The 23,815-nt window shown below is 34.1% G+C and overlaps 1 protein-coding gene across 5 annotated transcripts in view; it reads left to right on the plus strand.

The window, feature by feature from the left end:
* AP3B1 (adaptor related protein complex 3 subunit beta 1) overlaps window positions 1-23,815 on the plus strand; it is a 248,717-nt gene that overhangs the window by 22,834 nt on the left and 202,068 nt on the right. For all 5 annotated transcript variants that reach the window (XM_045796415.2, XM_045796418.2, XM_045796416.2 and 2 more), the window contains exons 2-3: window positions 6,371-6,446; window positions 19,555-19,629. In XM_045796415.2, coding sequence (XP_045652371.1) covers window positions 6,371-6,446; window positions 19,555-19,629 — 151 coding nt within the window. The remainder of the gene's footprint in view (window positions 1-6,370; window positions 6,447-19,554; window positions 19,630-23,815) is intronic.

A 23,815-nucleotide genomic window follows, 5' to 3' on the forward strand; every position in this document is an offset into this window, starting at 1 on the left:
TTGCTGAAATCCCTGTGCAGGTATGTAACCTCTTCACCATTGTTTTCTGTTGGATTTCCTGGAATCATGCCCTGTGAAAATGTAGATGAGTACTTGAAGGGATTTTTGTGTACCTTTTTACTGTTTCTCTCTTCTGTAATTTTGCCCTTCAAGTTCCATTTCCTTTATAGCTATGAACTTCAACATTTGTCACCTCGGTCTGTTAAAACTGCCATTTCTTGTTGAGTTCTAGTCTCCCAAAGGGCAGTTTGGGAAATATACTCAGGGAAAAAACTAGTGTGAATAAGGAGCTCACTTTGTGTGCTTCTCTTCTTTCCAGGATTTTGCTCCTTAAGTCCTGCCTGCATTGATTGCTCTCCAGTGCCTTCAGAAAGTTACTTATTTCTTCCAGCTTTTGTAGTTATTTTCTGTGGCAGGTTTAGTTTCCTACAGAACCATGGGCGGATGTGGAAGTCCCTACAGTGTATTAAGCCAGAATGATTCTGTCACATGTATTAGATCATGACTCTCCTCTAGTCAAAGCCCTCCAGTGGTTCCCTTTTTCATTTGGAGTAAACATATTATTTACTCCCCGTTCATCATCTCTTGCCTAGAGTGCTCTTCCTCCCTGCCCCTCACTCCCAGTATCTGCATGGTTAACTCCTTTACTTGGAAATCTTTGTTCAGATGTCTCTTTATTTAGCTTACTCTGACCACCCTCTTTAAAATTGCCTCCTCCGTTCCCTCCTGCGTTCTCTTCCCTCTGCTCTATTTTTCTCTCATATCACCTCATGATTTAAAATTTATTTATTATGTTTGTTGTTTTGTCTCCTTTAGTTATTAGAATGAAAACTCTACAAGGGCAGGGACTTAGGTCATTTTTGTTCATTGGTATGGCACAAATGTAAATGGTAGGCAGATGAGAATAGAATTACAGAATCTAAGAGGGGAGGGAATTTAAGATGGAAGAGTAGTGGTCAGTTGTATCAAATGTAGAGGAATAATCTAAAAGTATTCATGAGATTTTTGCATGGATTTTTAAATTAGAAAGTTATTTGTTACCTTTGTGAGAGAAGTTTTAATGGAGGAGTAAGAGAGAAAAAGATTACCCAGGGTTGAAGAGGTGATTATAGCAATGGTACACTATTCCTTTTTTAGTTTTGTGAACAATATAGGAGGAAAAGTTCATATTTACTTGGATAATTTATGGTTACTTTTTTAAGGGGGTTAATAGATGGATGATTAGGTAGCTGGAGGTTTCTGTTTTACTTACTCTTGTATTTATTAAGTCAATACTTTGTCCCTAAGGGAAGTATAGGGCATAACTGAACTGAAAGTTGCTAAGTTACTAAGCTTTCATATTGTGCACATAAATATATCATGAAGGCCATTCCCTTTAGCTACTTAGCACTAGAAAAAAGTAAATTCTGACTCTTGTTCCCAGCTATTTTTTGTGCATACCTATTTATGTGTACAGTGTAACACTTTGAGTAGAAACATTTTTCGTTTAAGTGGTTCGTAAAGCATGCAGAGGTGCCTATGTTTTAGAATTTTTTTTCTTTTTTTTTTTTTGGCAGGGCTTGAAAAGGCCCACCTTCCTCTCAAAGATTTGATGTATCCTTTGGGGGACATACCTCCAATTCAAAATTGCTATTCCATATTACTTTTCCCAATCTGTCATTCCTGGATTTAAGTTTTAGGTGTTGCTTTGTATGGTACATGACGAATTTTGGTGAATGTTTTGAGGAAAAAGAAGTTGCTTGTGTGTATTGCAGTGCTTGCAAACTGATGAAAGACCTATTTTTTTTCTTTCAAATTTCCAATCTATCATGGTTGGATCTTCTGTAAAATACAGTAAGAAATAAATTACTAGAAAAATGGAATGAAAGAAAGCATGCAAAATGCAAGCCCCAATTTTTTATTAGATTCAAAAGATATAGAACATTATACTGTTGAATTATTGTCGAGTTTCTAACTTTGCTTGCTCTTATTTTCTGTACATATTTCTTAATGGATTAGTAACAAAATTTGTGGATTGGTCATGGTTCTTGGACTGGGCTTTCTTGGATCACATGGAGTAGCACTGATGCAGTGTATGATGCTACATAGTCTTCATCATTCTCTTAATTTACATTGTTTTTAAGAGGAGTGAAAGATTTAAATGAGTTATGGATTATAGACTTCTTATTATTTATTTTTGAAGTTTATTTTTTAAGTACTTCTACACCCAACATGGGCCTCGAACTCATGACCTGAGATCAGGAGTTGCATGCTCTTCTGACTGAGCCAGCCAGGTGCATCTGGATTATAGATAGATAGATAGATAGATAGATAGATAGATAGATAGATAGATAGATTTATTTATTTATTTATTTATTTAAGAGGTAATTTATGCTATGTTAAAGCTCTCCTACCTCCTAACTTCTTATGTATAACTGGTAACATTTTGCTTTTTGATTATAGTTGATGTTTTTTACTGGTGCTGAAATGGGAGTGACTTTCTGGTAATAGTAAGATTTTCTCTAATTCCAGTTACATATTTTCCTTGAAACTGTAAAAACATATATTTTGAACATGAAAGGAAAAGTTATACCACGTATCACCACAAGATGTCACTTATGTAAAAATAAAGTTGGTATCCTAGTACTCAAAGCTGGAAATCTGCAGGTCAGTAGGTAAATGACAAAGCAGGTAAATTAAAAAAATAAAAAATTGAAACAAGTATTGGTTTTCAGCAGTCACTGAAAGTATTGCCTGAAATTCAGCATTATTTGAATCAACTCTCCTAATGTTTAGCAAAAGAATTTCTTAATTTTTAAAAGATTGATGCAGTAAGTGATATATGTTAATAGGCCATATTTGAATCCAAAAGGAAGGAGGTAAACCTAAAATGACTCAATACAAGTGTACATATTTTGAGGGTAAATGAGGTGTGGGTTGTTGTGTTTTGTTTTGTTTTGAGGTGTTTGTTTTAACTTTCCCAAACCTTTACTGTTTTGGTGACAAGCAAAGAGGGATTTGAGAAGAAATATGTAATTTATATCAGAATTTTCAGTAATTTTCATGACATATCTGCGTGAAGTTGAATTTGAATATTTTTTTCAAGTTGAAACAGTGCCTGGGATATTTCTAAAGTCTTCTCTGAACCTCAGCTATCTGCCTGTGTTAACACAAAAGATACTTATATTTGTTGTTGAAGACTGTGTTAAACATGAGCAGCAAAACCTTTGGCTTTAATATTGGGATCTTGTTTTCTTACTTTTAATTTGAGTATGTCAGTGCCTAAAAGTGATTGGGAAGGGGACTCTGGCCTCTCAAGCTTAAAAGGAATAAACCAAGTTTCCATTAGGCCATGAATAAAATTACTCCTAGGGTTGGAGAGGTTGGGTTGTCCTAAAATTCGGCACTTTATTCTTCATTGCTCACTTCTCTAACACTGGTGGAAAAGAATGGTGGAAAGCTCTTGGGGAAAGTTTAAGGGGGCCAGAGACGAGAAAATGAATTTTCTTTTTTCTTTTGATACATGTATATGTGATCACATTTTCTTTTTATTCCCTATCTAATTATTTCAGTTTTTTGCTTTCTTACCCCAATAAGATTTTTAAGGTTTTTTTGCGAAGGGTTTAGATTTTTCATTTATGAAAGTATACCTGGTCGTTAAGTAAAAGAGAAAAATAATAACAAATAGAAGGAAAATAACAAAAAATAGAAAGAAAAAAAAAACACCCTCATGTGTGGTTCCATTTTTTTAAAAAAAAATTTTCTTTGTCTACTTCTCTGATTGAAGCAAACTTCTCTCTCTCTTTTTTTTTTAATTTTTCAGAGAGAAAGAGCACAAGCAGGGGGAGTGGCAGGCAGAGCAGGCAGAGGGAGAAGCAGGCTCCCTGCTGAGCAAGGAGCCTGATGTGGGACTCGATCCCGGGACCCTGGGATCATGACCTAAGGCAGATGCTTAACTCACTGAGCCACCCAGGCGTCCCAGTTCCATTATTTTTAATATTCCCTTTTCGGTTACCTTTGTAGTGTAGAAGAGTGAGAAGTTTTAAGAAGGGATTCTAAATGTAATCCAGTGAACATTTATAGTATTTTAATATTTGGTAGTTGTATATCCTCAGATATAGTTTTTATGTATTGCTTTCTGTACTACTTTTATATTTTCTAGCTGTATATTTAGAGAAAAGTCAGTGTTTTAATTATTTAACTATTTTTGTGTCCCACTAGTGGTCACCATTGTATTTAATTTTATGAGATGCTTAGAAAGGAAGAGTATTTTTTTTTCTTCCATAATTTCATTGCCTCTACTCCTTTTGGGAAAAAGAAATGTACTTGGCATTTATTTATATATATATATATATATATATATATATTTATATATATATATATATTTATTTTAGTTAATATATATATATTTCAGTTTAATATATATATATTTATGTAATGACCGTTTATAACATTTACCTTCTGTATTAGTTTGCTGTGGCTGCCATAACAGAAAGAAACAGACTCTGTGGCTTAAAACAAATTTATTTTCTCCCAATTTCTGGAGGCTAGAAGTCCAAGATCAAGGTGGGCAGTTCTGATTTCTTCTGAGCCCCTCTCCCTGCCTTGCAGATGGCCACCTTCTTGCTGTATCCCTACCTGGTCATCCCTTTGTTTTTGTGTGTCTGTGTCCTAATCTGCTCCTACAAAGACATCAGTCATGTTGGATGAAGGTCCATCCATAGTGACCTCATTTTGGCTTAATTACTTCTTTAAAGGCTCTGTCTCCAAATAGCCACATTCTTGGGGTTAGGACTTCATAGGAATTTTGGAAGGTATACAACGTAGCCTGTAATAACACCTGATTGATCATTCATTATTGATAAGTGCTTACTGCATACATTAGGCTTAAATTTGTAAAGTGTGCAAAAACTAAAGTTAGTAGTTTTGTGTCAGGGCTTTCTGTGTGTAGTTAAAGAAGCTTTTCTCATCTACTCTTAGGCCTAAGCTGAGATGCAAGGGTTTCTCATACTTTTTGGTGATTGAACTGTTTCATGAAGTAGCCATGTGGTGTAAATTTTTTTTCTTTTTCTGCCGTTTGTTGTGAAAAGTATGAAAGCTTGCTAATTATAAACTAATAACTATTATAAGGAGTTAATTACAATTTGTAATAATACAGTCTTAGTTTCCTGTTAATTTCTTTGAGAGGATTTTGCTTTGATGTACTAAAATACAGTATTTAGTGATTTAAATCCTTGAGTAAGCATGAATGAAGCTTAAATGTAATATCTTGATTTCTAAGTGTGTAAAATGGTGGCTTATCTGATCCCTCATAATGTTTTTCTCAGAAATAGATATGTCTTTTGGTCTTCTTTTGGAGAACTCAGCATCTTATTCACACATGTGAATAAAACATTATGAATGTTTTTAATATCAGCTTTATAGAGGTACAATTTGCATTTAATAAATTATCCACCTAAAGATTGTAATATATCCACCTTTCCCTTTCTTGATCTTAATGTACAGCAGCCACTAATCTTTCTCCATTTCTATAATTTTGTTATTTCATAAGTGTTATATAAATGGAATAACAGTATATAACCTTTTAGAATTAACTTTTCTCACTCAGCGTATTTCTTTAGAGATTAATCAGAGTTATCTTATGTATCAATAGTTTACCTTCCCTGCTGAGTGGTATTCCATGCTATGGATGTACCACAGTTTGTTGAAGCATTCATCCATTGATGGACATCTGGCTTGTTTCCGTTTTGCCTAGTAGGAATAAAAGCTGCTATGACTACCTGTGTGCAGGTTTTTGTGTATCAGTTTCCACTTCCCAGAGATAAATTCCCAAGAGTGAAATTACTTGGTTCTATGGAAATTACAGGTTTAGTTCTATAAAACTGCCCAACTGCCAGGACATCAAAGCAAAATCCCTTCATGTTTATGTTTTTTGTTTTTTGTTTTTTTGGCAGAGGACAGGTAGGGATTAAAAAGAGATGGTGTGAGAGACAGTCTTTCTTTAATGAGTGTTCTTTCTTGAGAAAAGAAAATTCTTACTTTTTGGTTTATGAAAATATTTTAGTGGTGACTCAAGGATTTTTCTTCTTTCTTTTTTTTCTTTATGATTATGCAGAGGAGATTTTGAGATGAGAGAATCTTTATGCATATGTTCACATAGATATTTTGCCCAGAACTGAGGTACAGTTTTATATTTTTGTATGATTGATGGGCTTCATTACAGTGTAGCACTTTGATATTTATGGAGTAGATGAAAAAATATATATTTAATTATATATAAGAATGCAGTTTTATAATATTGTTCCTCATTCTAATTTTTAAGAAATATATTTTAATAGCTATATAATGTAAAAAATCGAAATATAGAATTCTTTTTCTTTTCTTTTCTTAGGAATGAAGATCTAAAGCAAATGTTGGAGAGCACCAAAGATTCTGCTAAATTGGATGCTATGAAACGGATCGTTGGGGTAGGTGAAATAGATCATTTCAATTTTGGAAAAGGGACACATAGTGATTATATTAAATATGTGTTAAATAATATATTAAATACCAAATCAAACATCTCATTTGCCCTTTATATTAACTTAGTATTTCCTGTCTAAAATGTTTTGGAGGAAGTTTGGAGAGTCATGTTTCAGATACTTGAGTTTTGTTTTTGGGTTTTTTTTTTTTTTCAGAACTTGAGTTTGAATTCCATCTTTTCTGTGTTCTAATTTCCCTATCTCTAATATCAAGGTATTTCTCCTCTGAGATAGAAAGAGCTAATCATTTTGAAGACAAAATAAGATTATATATAACAATATTTTGACTTCCTTCATAGAAGGATTCTAGATTAGCTAAAGGATTTTCTTGTGTCATTTAATGGCCTAAAAATTGTAAGCATTCTTCTGTGTTTCATATTCCCTTACTACCAATAGCAAATGCTGTATTCGGTTTAGTATCGGAGAAGTTCTTTTTTTTTTTTTTTTAATTTTATTTATTTATTAGAGAGAGAAACAGAACACAAGCAGGGGTGGGGGCAGAGGGAGAGGGAAAAGCAGACTCCCTGCTGAGCAGGGAGCCCAACGTGGGTCTTGATCCCAGGACCCTGAGATCAGGGCCCGAGCTGAAGGCAGACACTTAACCAATTGAGCCACCCAGACGCCCCATATCATAGAAGTTCTAATGAATATTAGTAAATGTAAGAACTTTCACCAGTTTTCAGTTGTAATGTAAAATTCAAACAATTGACTAATAAGTTATTAGAGGAGTTCAGTTGTCAGAGACCTAAAAATATAATGCAATTCCTAATTATATATAAAATTTTTAATAAAAATTTTTGTAGTTTGTTTTGTATGCATTCTGGGTTTTTTTTGCATTTGATTTTATTTTTTACATTCACAGTGAAAGCACTGTTAATTCAGTGACTGTCTAATGCTAAAGAGTTTCAATTTTTTCTCAGTGGAATTAAATTCACAAAACCTGTCTTTCTCATTGCTACTGTGCTGTTTATCACCACCATTACTGATTTTATTTCCCACATATTTTTATATAATGTCAAAATGTAATATATTTGTATAATTGCACAAATAAACTCTTTTTTTTTAAATTTATTTTCATTTTTTTGAAGAGTTAGAGACAGCCAGCGAGAGAGGGAACACAAGCAGGGGGAGTGGGAGAGGAAGAAGCAGGCTCCTAGCGGAGGAGCCTGATGTGGGGCTCGATTCCACAACGCCGGGATCATGCCGAGCCGAAGGCAGACGCTTAACGACTGCGCCACCCAGGCGCCCCATGCACAAATAATACTTAAGCACATCTTATACTAAGATGACAATACAAGTCAAACAATACTGTTTTCCAGCAGGAAATGCCACCATATGAAAATTTGAAATTTCCTTTCTTTTCTTGATATATTAAATTCAAATCCCATTTATGAAAGATGATTATGGGTATCAGTATGTTCTGTTAAAAGGTGACTTGTTATGAAAAATCAAATTTATAAAAGTTAAGGACTAACTATCTGTAGAACACCTGCAGGTTATTTGATTCTTACATTCAGGTTTATGTCATTTGGTAATGTAGGGGACATGTTCAAGATTCTTTGTAAATTTTTCAGTTGTTAATGTTAAGCTGTATAAGTAATTACATTTATGGACAGGTAGTTCTTGCTTTGCATGGCTTTGATAACACACAGATTTCAGTTAACACAGTTAAGTAACACCAGTCCCACAGCAACATGGTTCAAATTTCAGTTACCAGAGCACATTAACATAGTAATTGCATAATGTACAAACTTCACAAGTAACTTTTGAATTTGCAGCTATTATAGATAACAAATATGCATCATGATCAGTGACCAGTCATGTCACTTCTTTCAAAGTCTTTTATTGATTTGTCACTGTGTACATTACTTGGTTTATGTACAGAGAATAAAACATGTAATTGTGTTCCCTCCTTGCTTCCCACTGAGAAACCTACTTGACATTTTACAAAAATGGATAATGAAAGAGAGATTTGGTCAACAAAGATGAAAACGCAGCAAAGAAGTAAAAAGTGATAACACTTGGGACTCCTGGGTGGCTCAGTCAGTTAAGCATCTACCTTCAGCTCAGGTCATGATCCCAGGATCCTGGGATCGAGTCCTGCATTGGGCTCCTTGCTCAGCAGGGAGCCTGCTTCTCCTCTGCCTGCTGCTCCCTCTGCTTGTGCTCTCTCCTGCTCTCTCTTCTCTGGCAAATAAGTAAAATCTTGGGAAAAAAGGTGATAGCACAGGAAATGAAAATCAGGTAGAATGTAAATGGAGTTATAGAGAAATAGCCAATTGTGGAAACGGTGACAGGGCCATTTTTTGAGAGACTCTAATTATGTAGCTGGAAGAATGTCGTAAAGGAGAGCTTTTCAACATAAATAAGGGAAATGGTTGTGATGAAAAGGATGAAGGTATGCCAGAGGAAGAAATGGTGCCACAAAAACTTCATATTAAAGGAACTCTGGGAGATAATTTGTAATATTGAAAGTGTCAAGGATTAAATGTTGGAAGGTGATCCATAGTTGGACAGGAGTTTGGTAATTTACTAAGAGATAGAAAAGGTGCTTGCTCTGTGTCTTACATGGTGAGAATAGACAAGCCCATTCAGACTACTCTTGCTAAGTTAATTTCCAATGTTTCTAATGTTCTAAATAATAGGGTACTAAATAAGTGTTAGTTTTACTATTTTTCAGTTTCCTATACATTTATAACTGACAGTTTTAATATTTTTACAAAATTTTTAAAAGTCACAGATTGATTGCAAGATTTATAATTATCAGGATTGCTTTGCATGGTTTCAGCTTGCTTTCCTGCAGGTTACAATCCCTCACTACCATATTAAAGCAAGCCCTGCTCTTAATTTCATTAAATTTTGGCCTTTACATTCCATGTAGGTAAATTATTTCACAAAACCTGAGGGTACTGTGGAAATTCCTAAATCTGAAAATGTGGCATTTGGTAATTTTTAAAATTCCTCTTTTAAACTGATAAATAAAAATTGATATTCTCATAATCTGGACTATCAAAAATGTAGTTATAAATAAATGTATCATAAAGAAATGTAAAAGAGGAAATATAAATATAGCCATATATGCCTAGTACTTACAGGCTGTCTCTCATTAAGAAGTTTGTATAAAGGTAAATTTCAAATTTGGCTTTTTAAGTATAGGAAAATGATTGGTAATTAAAAATTATTCTTTCACTTTGTGTAGTACCCTCAAGATCTATCCATTTGGTCACAAATGGCAGGATTCCTTCTTTCTCATGGCTGAATAATATTCCATTATATCTTTATAACTGTATCACCTTTTTCCATTCATCTGTTGACAGATTCTTAGGTTGTTTCTGTATCTTGGCTACTGTGAATAATGCTGCAGTGAACATGGGAGCATAGATATCTCTTTGAGGTGGTGATTTTATTTCCTTTGGGTAGATACCCAGAAATAGGTTTGCTGAATCATATATTTATCATTTATATTTTCGAGCAGCCTCCATACTGTTTTCTGGTAGTGGCTGTACCAGTTTACATTGCCACCAACAGTAGAAAGGATTCCCTTTTTTCTACATCCTCACCATCACTTGTTATCTCTTCTTGGTGATAGTTATTCTAAGAGGCTTGAGGTAATATCTCATTTTAAATGTACATAATGTTATATGTCAATTATATCTCAGTAAGTCTGAAAAAATTCTTCATTATACAAGTGATATAAATATATATGTAAATTTTCAAATAATAATGAGGCATAAAAAGTAAAAGTTTCATCCTCTAGATAAATTTTAGAACCAAATTCTCAAGTTCTGTTAAAAATTGTTTTTGAACTTTGATTAGGATAATATGGAATTAATGTAGTCCCTTCTTGCTTTCATCCCTCTTTCCCTTTCAGCAGCATTATATTTATATTTTGTAGTTTTTATCATAGAGATCTTGTGTATTCCTTGTTAGATTCATTTCTGTGTATTTTTAAATCTTGGTGGGCATTATGAATGGCCCCCTTCATTATATTTTTAACATTAATTATTAATGGTATATAGGAAGACAAATGACTTTTCTGTGTTCTGCGTTTGGCCTTCTCAGTGAATTCGCTCCTTATCTCTAACAGTTTTTCAGTTTCGTATGCTTGGATTTTCTGGATAGATAATTACATTGTTGAGAAGTTATGAGAGATTTATATTTTATTTTCAAATATTTTTAAGTCATTTTTTTATATGGAGAAAAAGCCTGCTGGGCTGTAGATTGGAATTGCGTTAACTCTATGGATCAATTTTGGGAGAATTAACATTTTTACAGTATTTTGCCTTATGATCATGATTCTGTTTCTTCACTTGTTTAGATCATCTTTAATTTCTCTCAACAGTGTATTATATTATAGTTTTTAGTGTTAAATTTTAAGTTCTGTTATTTTGTTAATACTTTCTCTAAATACTTTGTGTTTTTGAATGGTATTTATTGAATGATATATTTCAGTTTTCAATAAGCAATTGTTGTTTGCTAATTCCCCCTTTTATTAAGTAACTAATAGTTATTTTACTTGACATTTTTTCAATGAGCTGTTAGAACAGTTATTCGTTCACCTTTACTTTTGTCCAGTTTTTAATTTGACTTCTAGGTAGTACCATATTTCTGTGTGGAAGCTTTTATTTTTTTTTATTTTTATTTTTTTTAAAGATTTTATTTATTTATGTGACAGAGAGACAGCCAGCGAGAGAGGGAACACAGCTGGGGGAGTGGGAGAGGAAGAAGCAGGCTCATAGCGGAGGAGCCCGATGTGGGACTCGATCCCGGTAAGCCGGGATCACGCCCTGAGCCGAAGGCAGACGCTTTAACGACTGCGCTACCCAGGCGCCCCTGTGTGGAAGCTTTTAAAATCATTTAGAAATTTTTCTGTTCATGTGTGTGTGTATCATTTCAAAACATCTTTTGGCTAGAAGTAGTTTCCTGGAGGCCAGTCAGTCAGAATTTTATATTGGTTTCAAAGTTTCTTGTATTTTCTTAATGTAAGTTTTAAATTTAAATTTCTTTATAATTTATATTTCATGAGCCCTAAAAATGGGGTTTTATCACTTTATACAATGCAGAGTAGTTTTCAGGTCTTTTCATCATAGTTAAAAATATTTAAAGATTTCTGAATTTAATCTGCCAAAATTTTAAATGTTGTGTATTTTGCCACATTATTTTCTAAAATTTATCAAAGTGCTGGCAATGCATATCTGACTATCTTTCATAGTTAGTAGTCCTGTGATTCAGTAGAGAATCTTTTCAGCAACATCTAACATTGAAAAACCATAATGATAATCACAGTTTATTTTAGTTCTTTCTTTGGTGATATCTGAGACTTAGAATCATGGGCTAATGTTTCTAATGTTTCATTTATTAAGTAAAGTCTCATCTGTGCCAAAGCATCCTTAGGGGAGAAAAGCTGCCTACTTCAAAATCTTGTGGTCACTTACTACACAGCCGGACTCAAGTTGAAGCACTCATACATTATTTTTCTTAATATTTCTGAAAAATATGTGTCTAATTGTTTATAGCACGTGTCCTCTGTTTTATCTTTGCTTGGTGAAATGTGGTGGACTAAGGAGAATTTGCAATGTATTTCATATAGTGAATTAGTAATAAGCTTTTTAGCTAAAATACTGATGAGTTGACTCTCTGGAGTCCTTGGAGGAATGGAATATTTGTATTGAAATCTTCTGTGTATTGAATCTTTGATTATTTTCTTTTAGCAAGTGTTAGGTGTCGAAGGTCTTCCTCAGATTAGTTTACTTGGCTTTGTAGTTACGGGATAAGGAGCAAAGCTGAACCTTTCTTTGATGCAATTCTTAGAATTCCTAGAGTTATTGTTATATCTTATTTCATAGTCATACATGTTCCAGGGTATTTGGTTGGATGTTATTGACCCTAAGAAAATTAAAGGTAGCGTCAGAGTTCCAGATGTTTTTGTAAATATTTTTTTAAAGATCGTAAGCCAAATACAAATTGTACAGTATTATTGTTGGAAAAATGGGAAAGTCCATTTAAGAAGAAGAAACTAATGTGTAATTTTTACTGTCTCCAGTTAACGTATAATAAACATTTTAGTCTAAACCTTTCTGGGCATTGCTAATTCTCTTCCTTCCTTCATTGAGAATGTTTCAGTTGTGTATATACTTTAAAGGATTCATCTTTGTTGTTTTTGTGTTGGAAATTGCTTAAAGGGCCAAGCTTTTTCTGCCATGTTGATAGTCATCAGGACCAGTTCCATGAGCAGGCCTGAGTTTTTAGGAGTGATGCAATACCTTAGTGAGTTTTCTCTCAGTTTTGCACCACTATTACTTTCTGGAATATAAAAAAAGGACCACTTCTTTTTCATTTCTTCATTTATTCTTGCTGATTTTTAAGAGTTGCATTTGGGTCTGAAACTCTGTAAGATCTGTCTTTCTTGCTTCTTTTCCGTCTTTCCTTTTAAATTAGCCAGTATTTATAAATTGCATATTTTGAAGTTTCAAAAATAAACCATCTTTATTACTGTGAAAAATGAAAACAATTAAAATTTAGAAAAGCACAATTTCTCCTCTTTTTCTTCCTGACTTTAAAAAATTAATGTGGATTTTTGGATTTAGATTATTATTATTTACAGAAGAACATGAACAATATATGAAAGTCAATCACTGTAATACACCACATTAACAGAATGAAGGGGCAAAAAACCACATGATCATCTCAATTGATAGAGAAACAGAATTTGACAAAATTTAATAATTTTTCATGATAAAACATTCAACAAACTAGTAGGACTAGAAGGAAACTCACCCAACATAATGTTAAAAGCCATATATGAAAAACCCACAGCTGACATCATAGTCAGCAGTGAAAGACTGAAAGCTTTTTTTCTTCAAAAAGGAAAAAGACAAGGATGCTTGCTTTTGTCTCTTCTATTCAATGGCAGTTTTAGCTAGAGCAGTTAGGCAAGAAGAAGAAATAAAAGGCATCCAAATTACAAGCAGACAACTAAAATTATCTTTGTTCACAGACAACATGATTTCGTATTTAGAAAACTAAATATTTTACCAAAACCTTTTAAAATAAATGAATTCAGCCAAGTTGCAGCATAACGTAACAATTAGTTGTGTCTATACACTAACAATGAACAGTCCGAGAAGGAAATTAAGAAAATAGTCCCATTTACAGTAGCTTCAAAAAGAATTAAATACCTAGGAATAAACTTACCAAGGGGACAAAAGACTCATTACTTGAAAACTGTAAAACATTGCTGAAAGAAATTAGAGAAGACACAAATAAATGGAAAGACATCCTCTGTTCATGGATTGCAAGACTTGATATTTTTAAGATGTCAGTATCAAAGTGAATATGTATTCAGTGTAATTCCCATCAAACTCCCAGTGATGTTATTTGCAAAAACAGAAGAATCTATCCTAAAATTCATGTGTCCTGAATAGCCAAAACATTCTTGAAAAATTTATGTTTCACACTTCCTGATTTGAAAACTTAATTCAAAGCTACAGTAATCAAAACAGTGTGGTAGTGTCACAAAGACAGACATATATACCGGATAGAGCATGCAGATATAAACCCTTACCTATATGATCAAATGATCTTTGAGAAGGGTGAGAGACCATTCAATGGTGAAAGGATAGTCATCAACAAATGGTGTTGGGAATCTGGATATCCACCTGCAAGAAAATGAATATAGATCTCTACCTCCTATCATATATATATATATATATATATATATATATATATATATATATATATATATATATATATAAAACAAGGCAAAATGAATTAAAGACCTAAATGTAAGAGCTAAAACTATAAAACTAATGGAGGAAAACATAGGGCAAAAACTTCATGACATTAGATTTGTCAAAGGTTTCAAGAAAAAGTGAGCAACAAAAGGAAAAAGTGGATAATTTGGGCTGTATCAAAATTAAAATCTTTGTGCGTCATATGACATCATCAGCAGTGTGATGAGGCAACCCACAGAATGGGAAAAAATATTTTGAAATCTATAAAAAACCATTCTCCCATCATATAGGAATTAATATCCAATATATGTAAAGAACTCAAACAGCTCAACGTCTAAAAAAACAACCCAATTGAAAATGGATAGAGGACTTGAATAGACATTTCTCTTGTCTCATACTTCAGTCGTAGGTAATATTAGGGCCATTTATGATTAGATGGTAAGTTATGCTAGGAAAGAGGGTCTCCTATATCCTGTTATTCTCCAGGTAGAAACTAATGGGTAGCTTTTTCCCCAAAGTATCTCACATGAACTACATCATGTAGAAATATGTTGAAATTTCTGTCATACTGAAATAATCTGGTTTTTTTAAATCATATCTGACATAAAAAATGTCCTGGATTGATTCAATAGCAAAATGAATATAACAGAAGAAAGAACCAGAAGTTGAAGAGAGATCATTAGAAATTAGTTAATTTGCAGAACAGATTAAAACAAAAAGAAATGAATACAGCGTGAGGGTTTTGTTGGAAAAATAAAAAGATCGAACAAGTATGTTCAAAAGAAGAGAAAGAGATTGGGATAGTAAAAATACTTAAAGAAATAATGGTTGGAAACTACCCAAATTAATGAATGACATAAACTTGTAGATGAAAAGTTCAGAATACCCCAATCAAGATAAACTCAAAACCATGCCTAAACACATAGCAATTAAACTGTGGAAAATCAAAAATAAAGAAATACTCTTGAAAGTACATGGGGAAAAATGATACATTACATACAAGGACCAGTGATTGGAATAACTCCATATTTCTCATCAGAAACCATGGCAGCCAGAAGACAATAGAACACCTTTATTTTAACTAACTAATTAATTAGTTAATTAATTTAGAGGGGGGAGAGAGAAAGAGTGCAGGGGAGGGACAAAGGGAGAGGAAGAGAATCTTAAGCACACATTTAATGATCTCACAACCCTGAGATCATGATCTGAACTGAAGAATAGGATGCTCATCTGACTGAGCCACCTAGGCACCCCTGGAACATCTTCAAAGTACTGAAAGAAAATAGAGGTGACACCTGGACAATAGGTTGGAATTGCATGGGTCCACTTATACATGTTATTTTTATAGTATAATATTATAAATGTATTTCCCCTTCCTTATGATTATTTTTTTATGATTTTCTTAGTATTTTCTTTTTTCTATCTTTATTGTAAGAATACAGTATATAGCACATATAACATGCAAAATATATGTTAATTGACTGTTTATCTTATTAATAGGGCTTCCAGTCAACAGTAGGCTATTAATAGTTAATTTTGGGGAAGGAGTGAAAAATTATACATGGATATTCAGATCTGTGGGTTGATGCCCCCAACCCCTGCATTGTTCAAGGGTCCACTGTATTTGGTAAGCGTAAAGGACTAATTTTATCCTTCTTAGGTTATACTGAGAGGTTTTAAATGGATATAGATATCATATATATGATAGCTATAATATAAAGGCTAGCAGGAAGGTGGGATTAAAAGGGCCTATAGGGTTGTAGGATTTCTACATTTTATTTGACCTGGTTCAGTGTTAACACTAAGTAGACTGTGAAAGGTTTGCTGTATCTTGATTTGTCTATCTATCTAATAATCCCTAGAGGAAGAACCACTAAAAGTTAAACAAAAATGTACAGCCAAAAAATAAATATCAAAATTAAAATAGTAAATACTTAAATGCTCCCAAATAATGGGAATAACACTGGTCAGACAAACAAAACACAGACAGTAAACAGAAAACAGGTAATAAAACTGTACCCTGAATCTAACCCCATCAATAATTATATTACATTTGAGTGATCTAAAATCACCAACTAAAAGATATTGTCAGATTAGATGAAAATATCAGGATGCAACTATATATTCTCTAGGAGAAACCCACCTTTATTTATTTTTTTTAAAGATTATTTGAGAGAGAGGGAGAGAGAGAAAGGGAGCGAGAGAGAGCACTAGTTGGGGGGAGGGGCAGAGGGAGAGGGAAAAGCAGACTCCCAGCTGATCAGGGAGCCTGATGTGGGGCTTGATCCCAGGACTACCCAGTGGAAGGTAGTCGCTTGACTGACTAAGCCACCCAGTGCTCCAAGGAGAAACCCACTTCTAATATAAAGACATAGATTAAAAATATAGGAATGGGAAATAATACTAGGAAAACACTAAACAAAACAAAAGGGCAGCTTCCATCCCCACCCTAGCACTTTCCATTTCTCATATAGTCCTTTTTTCCCCCCCATAATACTCTCTTTTACCATCTCACATATTGTATTGAATTGTTTATTGTCCCTCACCCCCGTTAGAAGGTAAGCTCTAATGGGCAAGCATTGTGTACTGTTCACAGTTGTATCATCAAGGCCTGCAATAGTCCCTGGCATGTAATGCTCTCTCAGGAAATATTTGTTAAATGAATTTGACTATAGGATTTTTTCTTGTGTCATCTGTTAACATTTTTTTGAATAGTGTTCTATAGAACAGTTGGGGAATCCTTAGAATAGGATATAACAGGACAGGATCTCTGACTTCAGGTAGTCACTAAGTGACTGAAACAACGGGCCCTAGAGAACATTTGATCCCTCTCTCCTTATTTTACAGATGAGGAATTTGAAGGAGGTGTGAAAATCATACAAAGATGTTTTAGCTGCAGTATTTTGTTAGCTTTCTGTACTACTCAGCAGGTTTACAAAATACTCAAGTCAGAGTGCTTGGGTGGCTCATTCAGTTAAGCATCTGCCTTCGGCTCGTGTTGTCATCCTGGAGTCCCAGGATCCCTGCTTCCGGCTCCCTGCTCTGGGGGGAGTCTGCTTCTCCCTCCCTTTCTGCCCCTCCCCCCTTTTGTGTATGCATGTGCTCTCTCTCCCTCTCTCTCTTTTGATCTCTGTCTCTCTCAAACAAATAAAATCTTTAAAAAAAACCCAGAATACTCAAATCATAATATGACAGGTAAGGAAATAGAATATAAAAAAATTAGCTTGTATTAAAGTATTTTTAAGCTATCCTGTAGAAAGGATTATTGAGAAATTGCTAACTGGGATTATAATCCTCAAAATATCAAGTAGCATATTGTAAAACACTTGTTATAAATTTATAAAACTAATAGTTTCCATATTTTCAGGTAGTTTCCTAGATATAGTGTAATTCATAAAGAATCCCTTTCCAGAAAATTATCCTATAGTTTAAACTTTATTTGGTGGCTGCCAAAGTCTTGACTATTAATAGACATAAAGATATATTCTGGGAATGAGAGTAAAGGAAATGGGGATGTAGATAGACATACAACTATAATAAATAGCAATAAAATATAGTGCATAGAAAATTCCAAATGAAAAGTATGAATTAAAAAATTGTAGAAGAAATTAGAATTGGGTGACATGGAAGGCCAGGTATTAGAAGATGACTCTAGGAAGGGAGAGCGATTAGAATTTGGGAGGAATGTGAAAGGTAAATTTAGTTGGGGGTGTGGTATGAGTACAGTCATAGATGAGCCAGAGAATGTTCTGGTACTGGTCAGTTTACTTTCATAATAGCATTTGTGTAGAACAATAATGATTGATGCGCTTAAAAGCAGTGTTGCAAACTCTGAAGGCATGTGCTATTAAGTGAAATAGTTTGGATTCTTTTTTTTTTTTTTTAAAGATATTTATTTGAGAGAGAGAGAGAGCATGAGCAGGGGAACAGGTAGAGGAAGAGTGAGAAGCAGACTCCCTGCTGAGCAGGGAGTCCAATGCGGGACTGGAACCTGGGATCCTGAGATCATGACCCAGGCTGAAGGCAGATGCTTAACCTACTGAGCAACCCTGTCAGTCGCCCAATAGTTTGGATTCTTAGGCACTTAGGGGCTTTTGAAATCTTTGAGAGGGACTTACATAAAGACAGTAGTGTTTTAAGCTTGTGAAACTGTCAGTGATGTACATTATGGACAGGAGCAGGAGACTGTTGGAAAAAGTCTTTGTGAGGTGATAGTGACCTATTTTAGGATAGTAACAGTGAGAAAGGATTAATGTGATTGTACAAAGAAATCACAACGGGACCTAGTTATTTTGTAGATTTGAAAAGAAACCCAGATAATTCTGTGGTTTCTGGTATCTGGGAAAATTAGTGGAAATAGGAAGTTCTAGCATGAATGCCATTTTATCATGAAAAATAAGTTTGGTTTTAGACAGCAAGTTTGAGATGAGAGAGACCTCTAATGTCCAATTATAGAAGTGTTACTAGGTCTCAGATTTAGGGCTAGAGTTTGGAGAATTGATCCCCCCATAGTGGTGAGAGTTAAGTCCTGAAGGTGAATGAAATGTTAGGAGTTTCAGAGATTACAGAATAGTGTAGCCTGGAAAGATGGTGCACAGAACTTTAGTGGACAGAAAAGAGGACTTGGCGAAGGGAACTTTGGAAAGTAGTGGTTGGAGAAGTAGAACCCATGAAAAGAAAGCCAGGGGGAGAAATAGCTTGTTCAAAATAACATTCATTCCACTCCTCCCCCCCCTCCCCGCCTCCATTGCAAATGTAAGTATAATTTTAATATAAGAACCTGGGAAATAAAGAACAGTATACATATTTAAAAAGCATTTACACGTACCTCATTAGCCAGAGAAAACTACTGTAAATGTTTTATGTCTTAAATTACTAGATATTTCTTCTTTAATGTATCTATGTATTTGTGTATTTATGTTGATACACAAGTCATTGGTTCTTTGGTGCAGATAGTCTAGATAAGTAATAAGATAACTCAAAAAGAATTAAGCTTGTTAATTCCATAGCTTATTTGCTGATTCCATTTTCTAAATATTTATTTATTTATTTATATTTTTTTAAGATTTTATTTATTTATTTGATAGAGAGAGAGACAGCCAGAGAGAGAGGGAACACAGCAGGGGAAGTGGGAGAGGAAGAAGCAGGCTCCCAGCAGAGGAGCCTGATGTGGGGCTCAATCCCAGAAGGCCGGGATCACTTCCTGAGCTGAAGGCGCCCCATCGTTTTCTAAATATTTAATGTATTAGAATTTATGTTTTATTTTCAAATGACTAATTTAAAAAAGGTTTCAGCTCTAATACTCTACTTTTATTCTTCAGATGATTGCAAAAGGGAAAAATGCATCTGAACTGTTTCCTGCTGTTGTGAAGAATGTGGCCAGTAAAAATATTGAGGTACTGTTTTTTTTTTTTTTAAGATTTTATTGATTTATTTATTTTAGAGAGAGTGTGAGCCTGTGCACACATATGCGGAGCCGGTGGGGGTGGGGTTGGTAAGAGCAGAGCGGGAGGGAGAGAGGGAGCACGGGAAAGAATCTTAGGCAGACTCTGTGCAGAGTGTGTAGCCTGACCCCACAATCCCGAGATCGTGACCTCAGTGAAATCAAGAGTCTAATGCTCAACTGCTCAACTGGCTAAGCCACCCAGGTGCCCCTTGAGGTGCTATTTTGATTCATAATTTTCATGATTCCTTTTGTAAAAGAGTCATATTTTTCAGTTACTTTGAAATGCAGCATAAGATCCTTAAGTATCACTAATTTTTTTTGTTATAGTTAAAATGTCCATAATCTTAAATAAACAGTATTTGGATTTTTGGATGGAGAATGTGAAAAGTAAATTGAGATTAATTCACCTGGGTGAATGATGGTAACTGTTGCTTATTCTTAGAAGCCAGTTTACTTGAAATTCTGCTCTAGGGACTTAATTTTAAGATAGCACATGTCCACTGAAACAGACCTAAGTTCATGCAGTATAAGGGCAGTGTTTGAACCCAAGTATTATTTCTCCAAATGTAGTGTTTTTCTTGCAACATTTTAGCTCTGGTATACTCTGCCTCTGTACAGCAGAAGGTGGGCAGAGGCAGGATGTATTGTGAGCCTTCAATTACTTGTCTTTGTGTGGGTTTGTAAGTGGTGTTTGAAACAGGAATTCAAAGATCTTTGAGGCCAAGGTAATGTTGGGTCAGATGGACTAATGACTTTTGATAAAGTATAAAAGAAAAATAAGAGCCAGTGTAGAAACCATTGAGCAAGATGAGTAGGATGAAGAGTTCAGTGAAAGGGATAAGAGATTGATCTGAGCAAATGGCTTGTTTTTGAAAGAATACAAGGTAGTAAGGAAGAGGATTGAATGATCATGTCTGTCACGCATCTCACTGTCAATTGATGTGGTAGTGATTGTCTGGAGGATATGTTTACTCAGTAAGAAGTAGTGATACATGCATGAGAATGAAAATGCCAGCTCACATGCTTCCTCTTTGCCCATTGCTAACAACTGTGACCATCAACTGTGGGGAATGTGCTTGACTCTGTTTTTGAGTCTGGAAAGTTTGACAGAAGGAGCAATTTCCACTGCAGAATATTTTCAAGGACTTAGTGACATCGAGGCAGATGTTTTAGGTGGAGTTAGATGGAGTATAAGAAGTAGAAATTAAGAATATAAGGGAGTTTTTCACATAATCAGCTATTAATATTACTATTAAAGCTATATCTCTGTTTTATTTATTTATTTAGGAGGTGCTTGCCCTAGGGTGTACAATGTACATCTTATTACAGTCTACCACTACAGTATACATCTTTAAGTTAGTACTGTCTTCACATATACTTTGAAAACCTTATGACAGTGAATTTTCATTTTCCCCTTCCATCTTTTCCTATATTGTCATGAATTTTAATTTTAAATATGCTAAAACTTCCTAAAAATACATGGTTATTTTTGCTCTAGTCAGTCATCTTTTTAAAAGATTATTGAAATACAGTTAACATGCCATAACTTTTAAAGTGTGCCATTCAGTGATTTATAGTGTATTTACAGAATTGTGCAACCATCACCACTGTCTACTTCCTCTGTATTTTTATCACCTCAAAAAGTAATCCCGCTTTCATTAGTAGTCACTCCTTATGCCCCCAGCCCTATGCAACCATTAAATCTACTTTCTGTTTTTATGGATTTGCCTATTCTGGGCATTTCTTATAAATGAAGTCATATAGTATGTGACATTTGTGTTTGGCTTCTTTCACTTAAAGTGATGTTTTCAAAGTCCATTCGTGTTGTAGTGTGCATCAGTACGTCATTCCTCTTTATTGCCAATAATATTCCATTCTGTGGATGTGTACTGAGTTTTGTATATTCATTCATAAGTGACACTTGGGTTGTTTCCACTTTTTAGCTATCATGAATAACACTACTATAAACACTTTGTACAAGTTTGTGTGTGAACCTGTGTATTCATTTCTCTTGTATGTATACCTTGTAGTGATATTGCTGAGTTTTATGGTTACTGTATGTTTTTTTGAGGACCTGCCAAACTCTTTTCCACAGCAGCTGCATCGTTTCACATTTGTATCAACACCGTATGTGTTTTAATTTCTCCACATCTTCACTGATATTTATTTTTGTTTTTTGAAAAAAATTATTTTCTTTTAGATTATAGCTATCCTAGAGGGTATAAAGTGGAATCTCATTGCTGCTTTTGCATGCATTGGACAGTCTTTCTCAGTTAAGTTTCCTTGGTTGGCAGTACTTTGTACATGTCATTTCATACTGTTGCTGAAGGAATTAAGCAGATCTTATGGTGATTCCACTGGTGGGAGGACTCTTGGAAGCTTGTGCCTGGTTTCCTCTGGACTTCTTCACCCATGTACCTTTTCCTTTTACTAATTTTACTGTATATCCTTTTGCTGTAATGGACCATAACCCTAAGTAAAACAATGTTTTGAGTCCTGTAAATCCTTCTGGCCAATCATCCAGCCTGAAGATGGTTTTGGTGAACCCCCAACACAGGACTATTTAGATTTTCTGTTTCTTCTGGGATCTGGGTTGGTAATTTGTCATTCAGGAAGTTTATCCACTTCATCTGGGTTGTCTGTTTATTAACATAAAGTTGTTAATAATATTCCTTTAGTATTTTTTTAGTGTCTGTGCCTTCTGCAGTGATATTTTCTCTTTCATACCTGATATTCGTAGTTCTTATATTTTCTCTTTTTCTCTTGACCAATTTAGAGCCTTATCAGTTGTATTGACCTTTTTGAAAAATAGCTTTTGGTTTTATCAGTTTACTTTTTTCTGTTTTCTGTGTCATGGATTTATTATTATTATTATAACTTTTGTATTTATCTTTCATATTTCAGGCTTATACATAATGTGGGGTTGGTTCTTTTTTTAATATCTTGAGTTGGAAACTCAGATCAAATCTTTTTGTTACTGTAAAACCTTTAACACTATGTATTTTCTCCTAATATTACTTCACTTGCGTTTTCCAAATTTCATTTTATGTATTTTCATTATTGTTTAATTAATATTTTTATTTACTTTATGATTTCTGTTTTGACTCATGGATTATTTAAAAGTATGTTGTTTGATTTCCTGATATTGGGGGTGGGAGGGTTATCTTAATGATCTTAACATTGATTGCTATTAACATAATTCCATTTTAGTCTTAAAACGTACCTAGTATTATTTCATTCTTAAACTTTGAGAACTTGTTTATAGATCACCAAAGTTTATTTTGGTGTGCATACCATGTGCAATTAAAGAGAATGTGTATTCTACTGTTGTTGAATGTATATTCTGTAAGTGTTATTTAAATAAATGTGGTTGATAGTGTTATTTTTTTTATATTTTTAAAATTTTTTTTACTGACCTCTTGTCTAGTTGTTCCACTGATTGCTAGGAGAGGGATTTTGAATCTCCCAATCATGATTCTGAAATTGTTCATTTCTCCCTTTAATTTAGTCATTTTCTAGCATATATTTTAAAGCACTCCCATCAGGCATCACTCTTTTTGTGTCTTCCTGATGAAATGACCTTTTTATCCTAAAATTAAGTCCTTCTTTATTTCTGGTAATACTTTTTGTCTTAAAGTCTATTTGATTTGTTACTAATATTGCCCCTCTAACCTTCTCATCTCTTTGTATGGTGTATCTTTTTTTCATCTATTTGCTCTCAGCCTATGTGTGTCTTTGTATCTAATATGCGTCTCTTATTCACAGCATGTAGCTCCATCTTTTCCCCATCCATTCCGTCAAACTGTGCCTTTGAATCGGATTGTTTATTTTTTTAACACTTAATGTCATAATTGATGTGTTTGGATTTGAGTGTACTGTTATACTGTTTCTTTTCTACTTGTTCCTTTTGTTTCTTTTTTCCTTTCCTCTCGTTTCAGAAGAAATCCCATTTTAAATTTTCTTGTTTTTATTATTTATTTATTTTTAAAGATTTTATTTATTTATTTGACAGAGAGAGAGATGGCGAGAGAGGGAACACAAGCAGGAGGAGTGGGAGAGGGAGAAGCAGGCTTCCTGCTGAGCAGGGAGTCCGATGTGGGGTTTTGATCCCAGGACCCTGGGATCATGACCTGAGC

The sequence above is a fragment of the Ursus americanus genome, chromosome 5 (genome assembly GCF_024610735.1).
Source record: "Ursus americanus isolate L20-20 chromosome 5, mUrsAme1.1.p, whole genome shotgun sequence".
Classification (NCBI taxonomy): Eukaryota; Metazoa; Chordata; class Mammalia; order Carnivora; family Ursidae; genus Ursus; species Ursus americanus.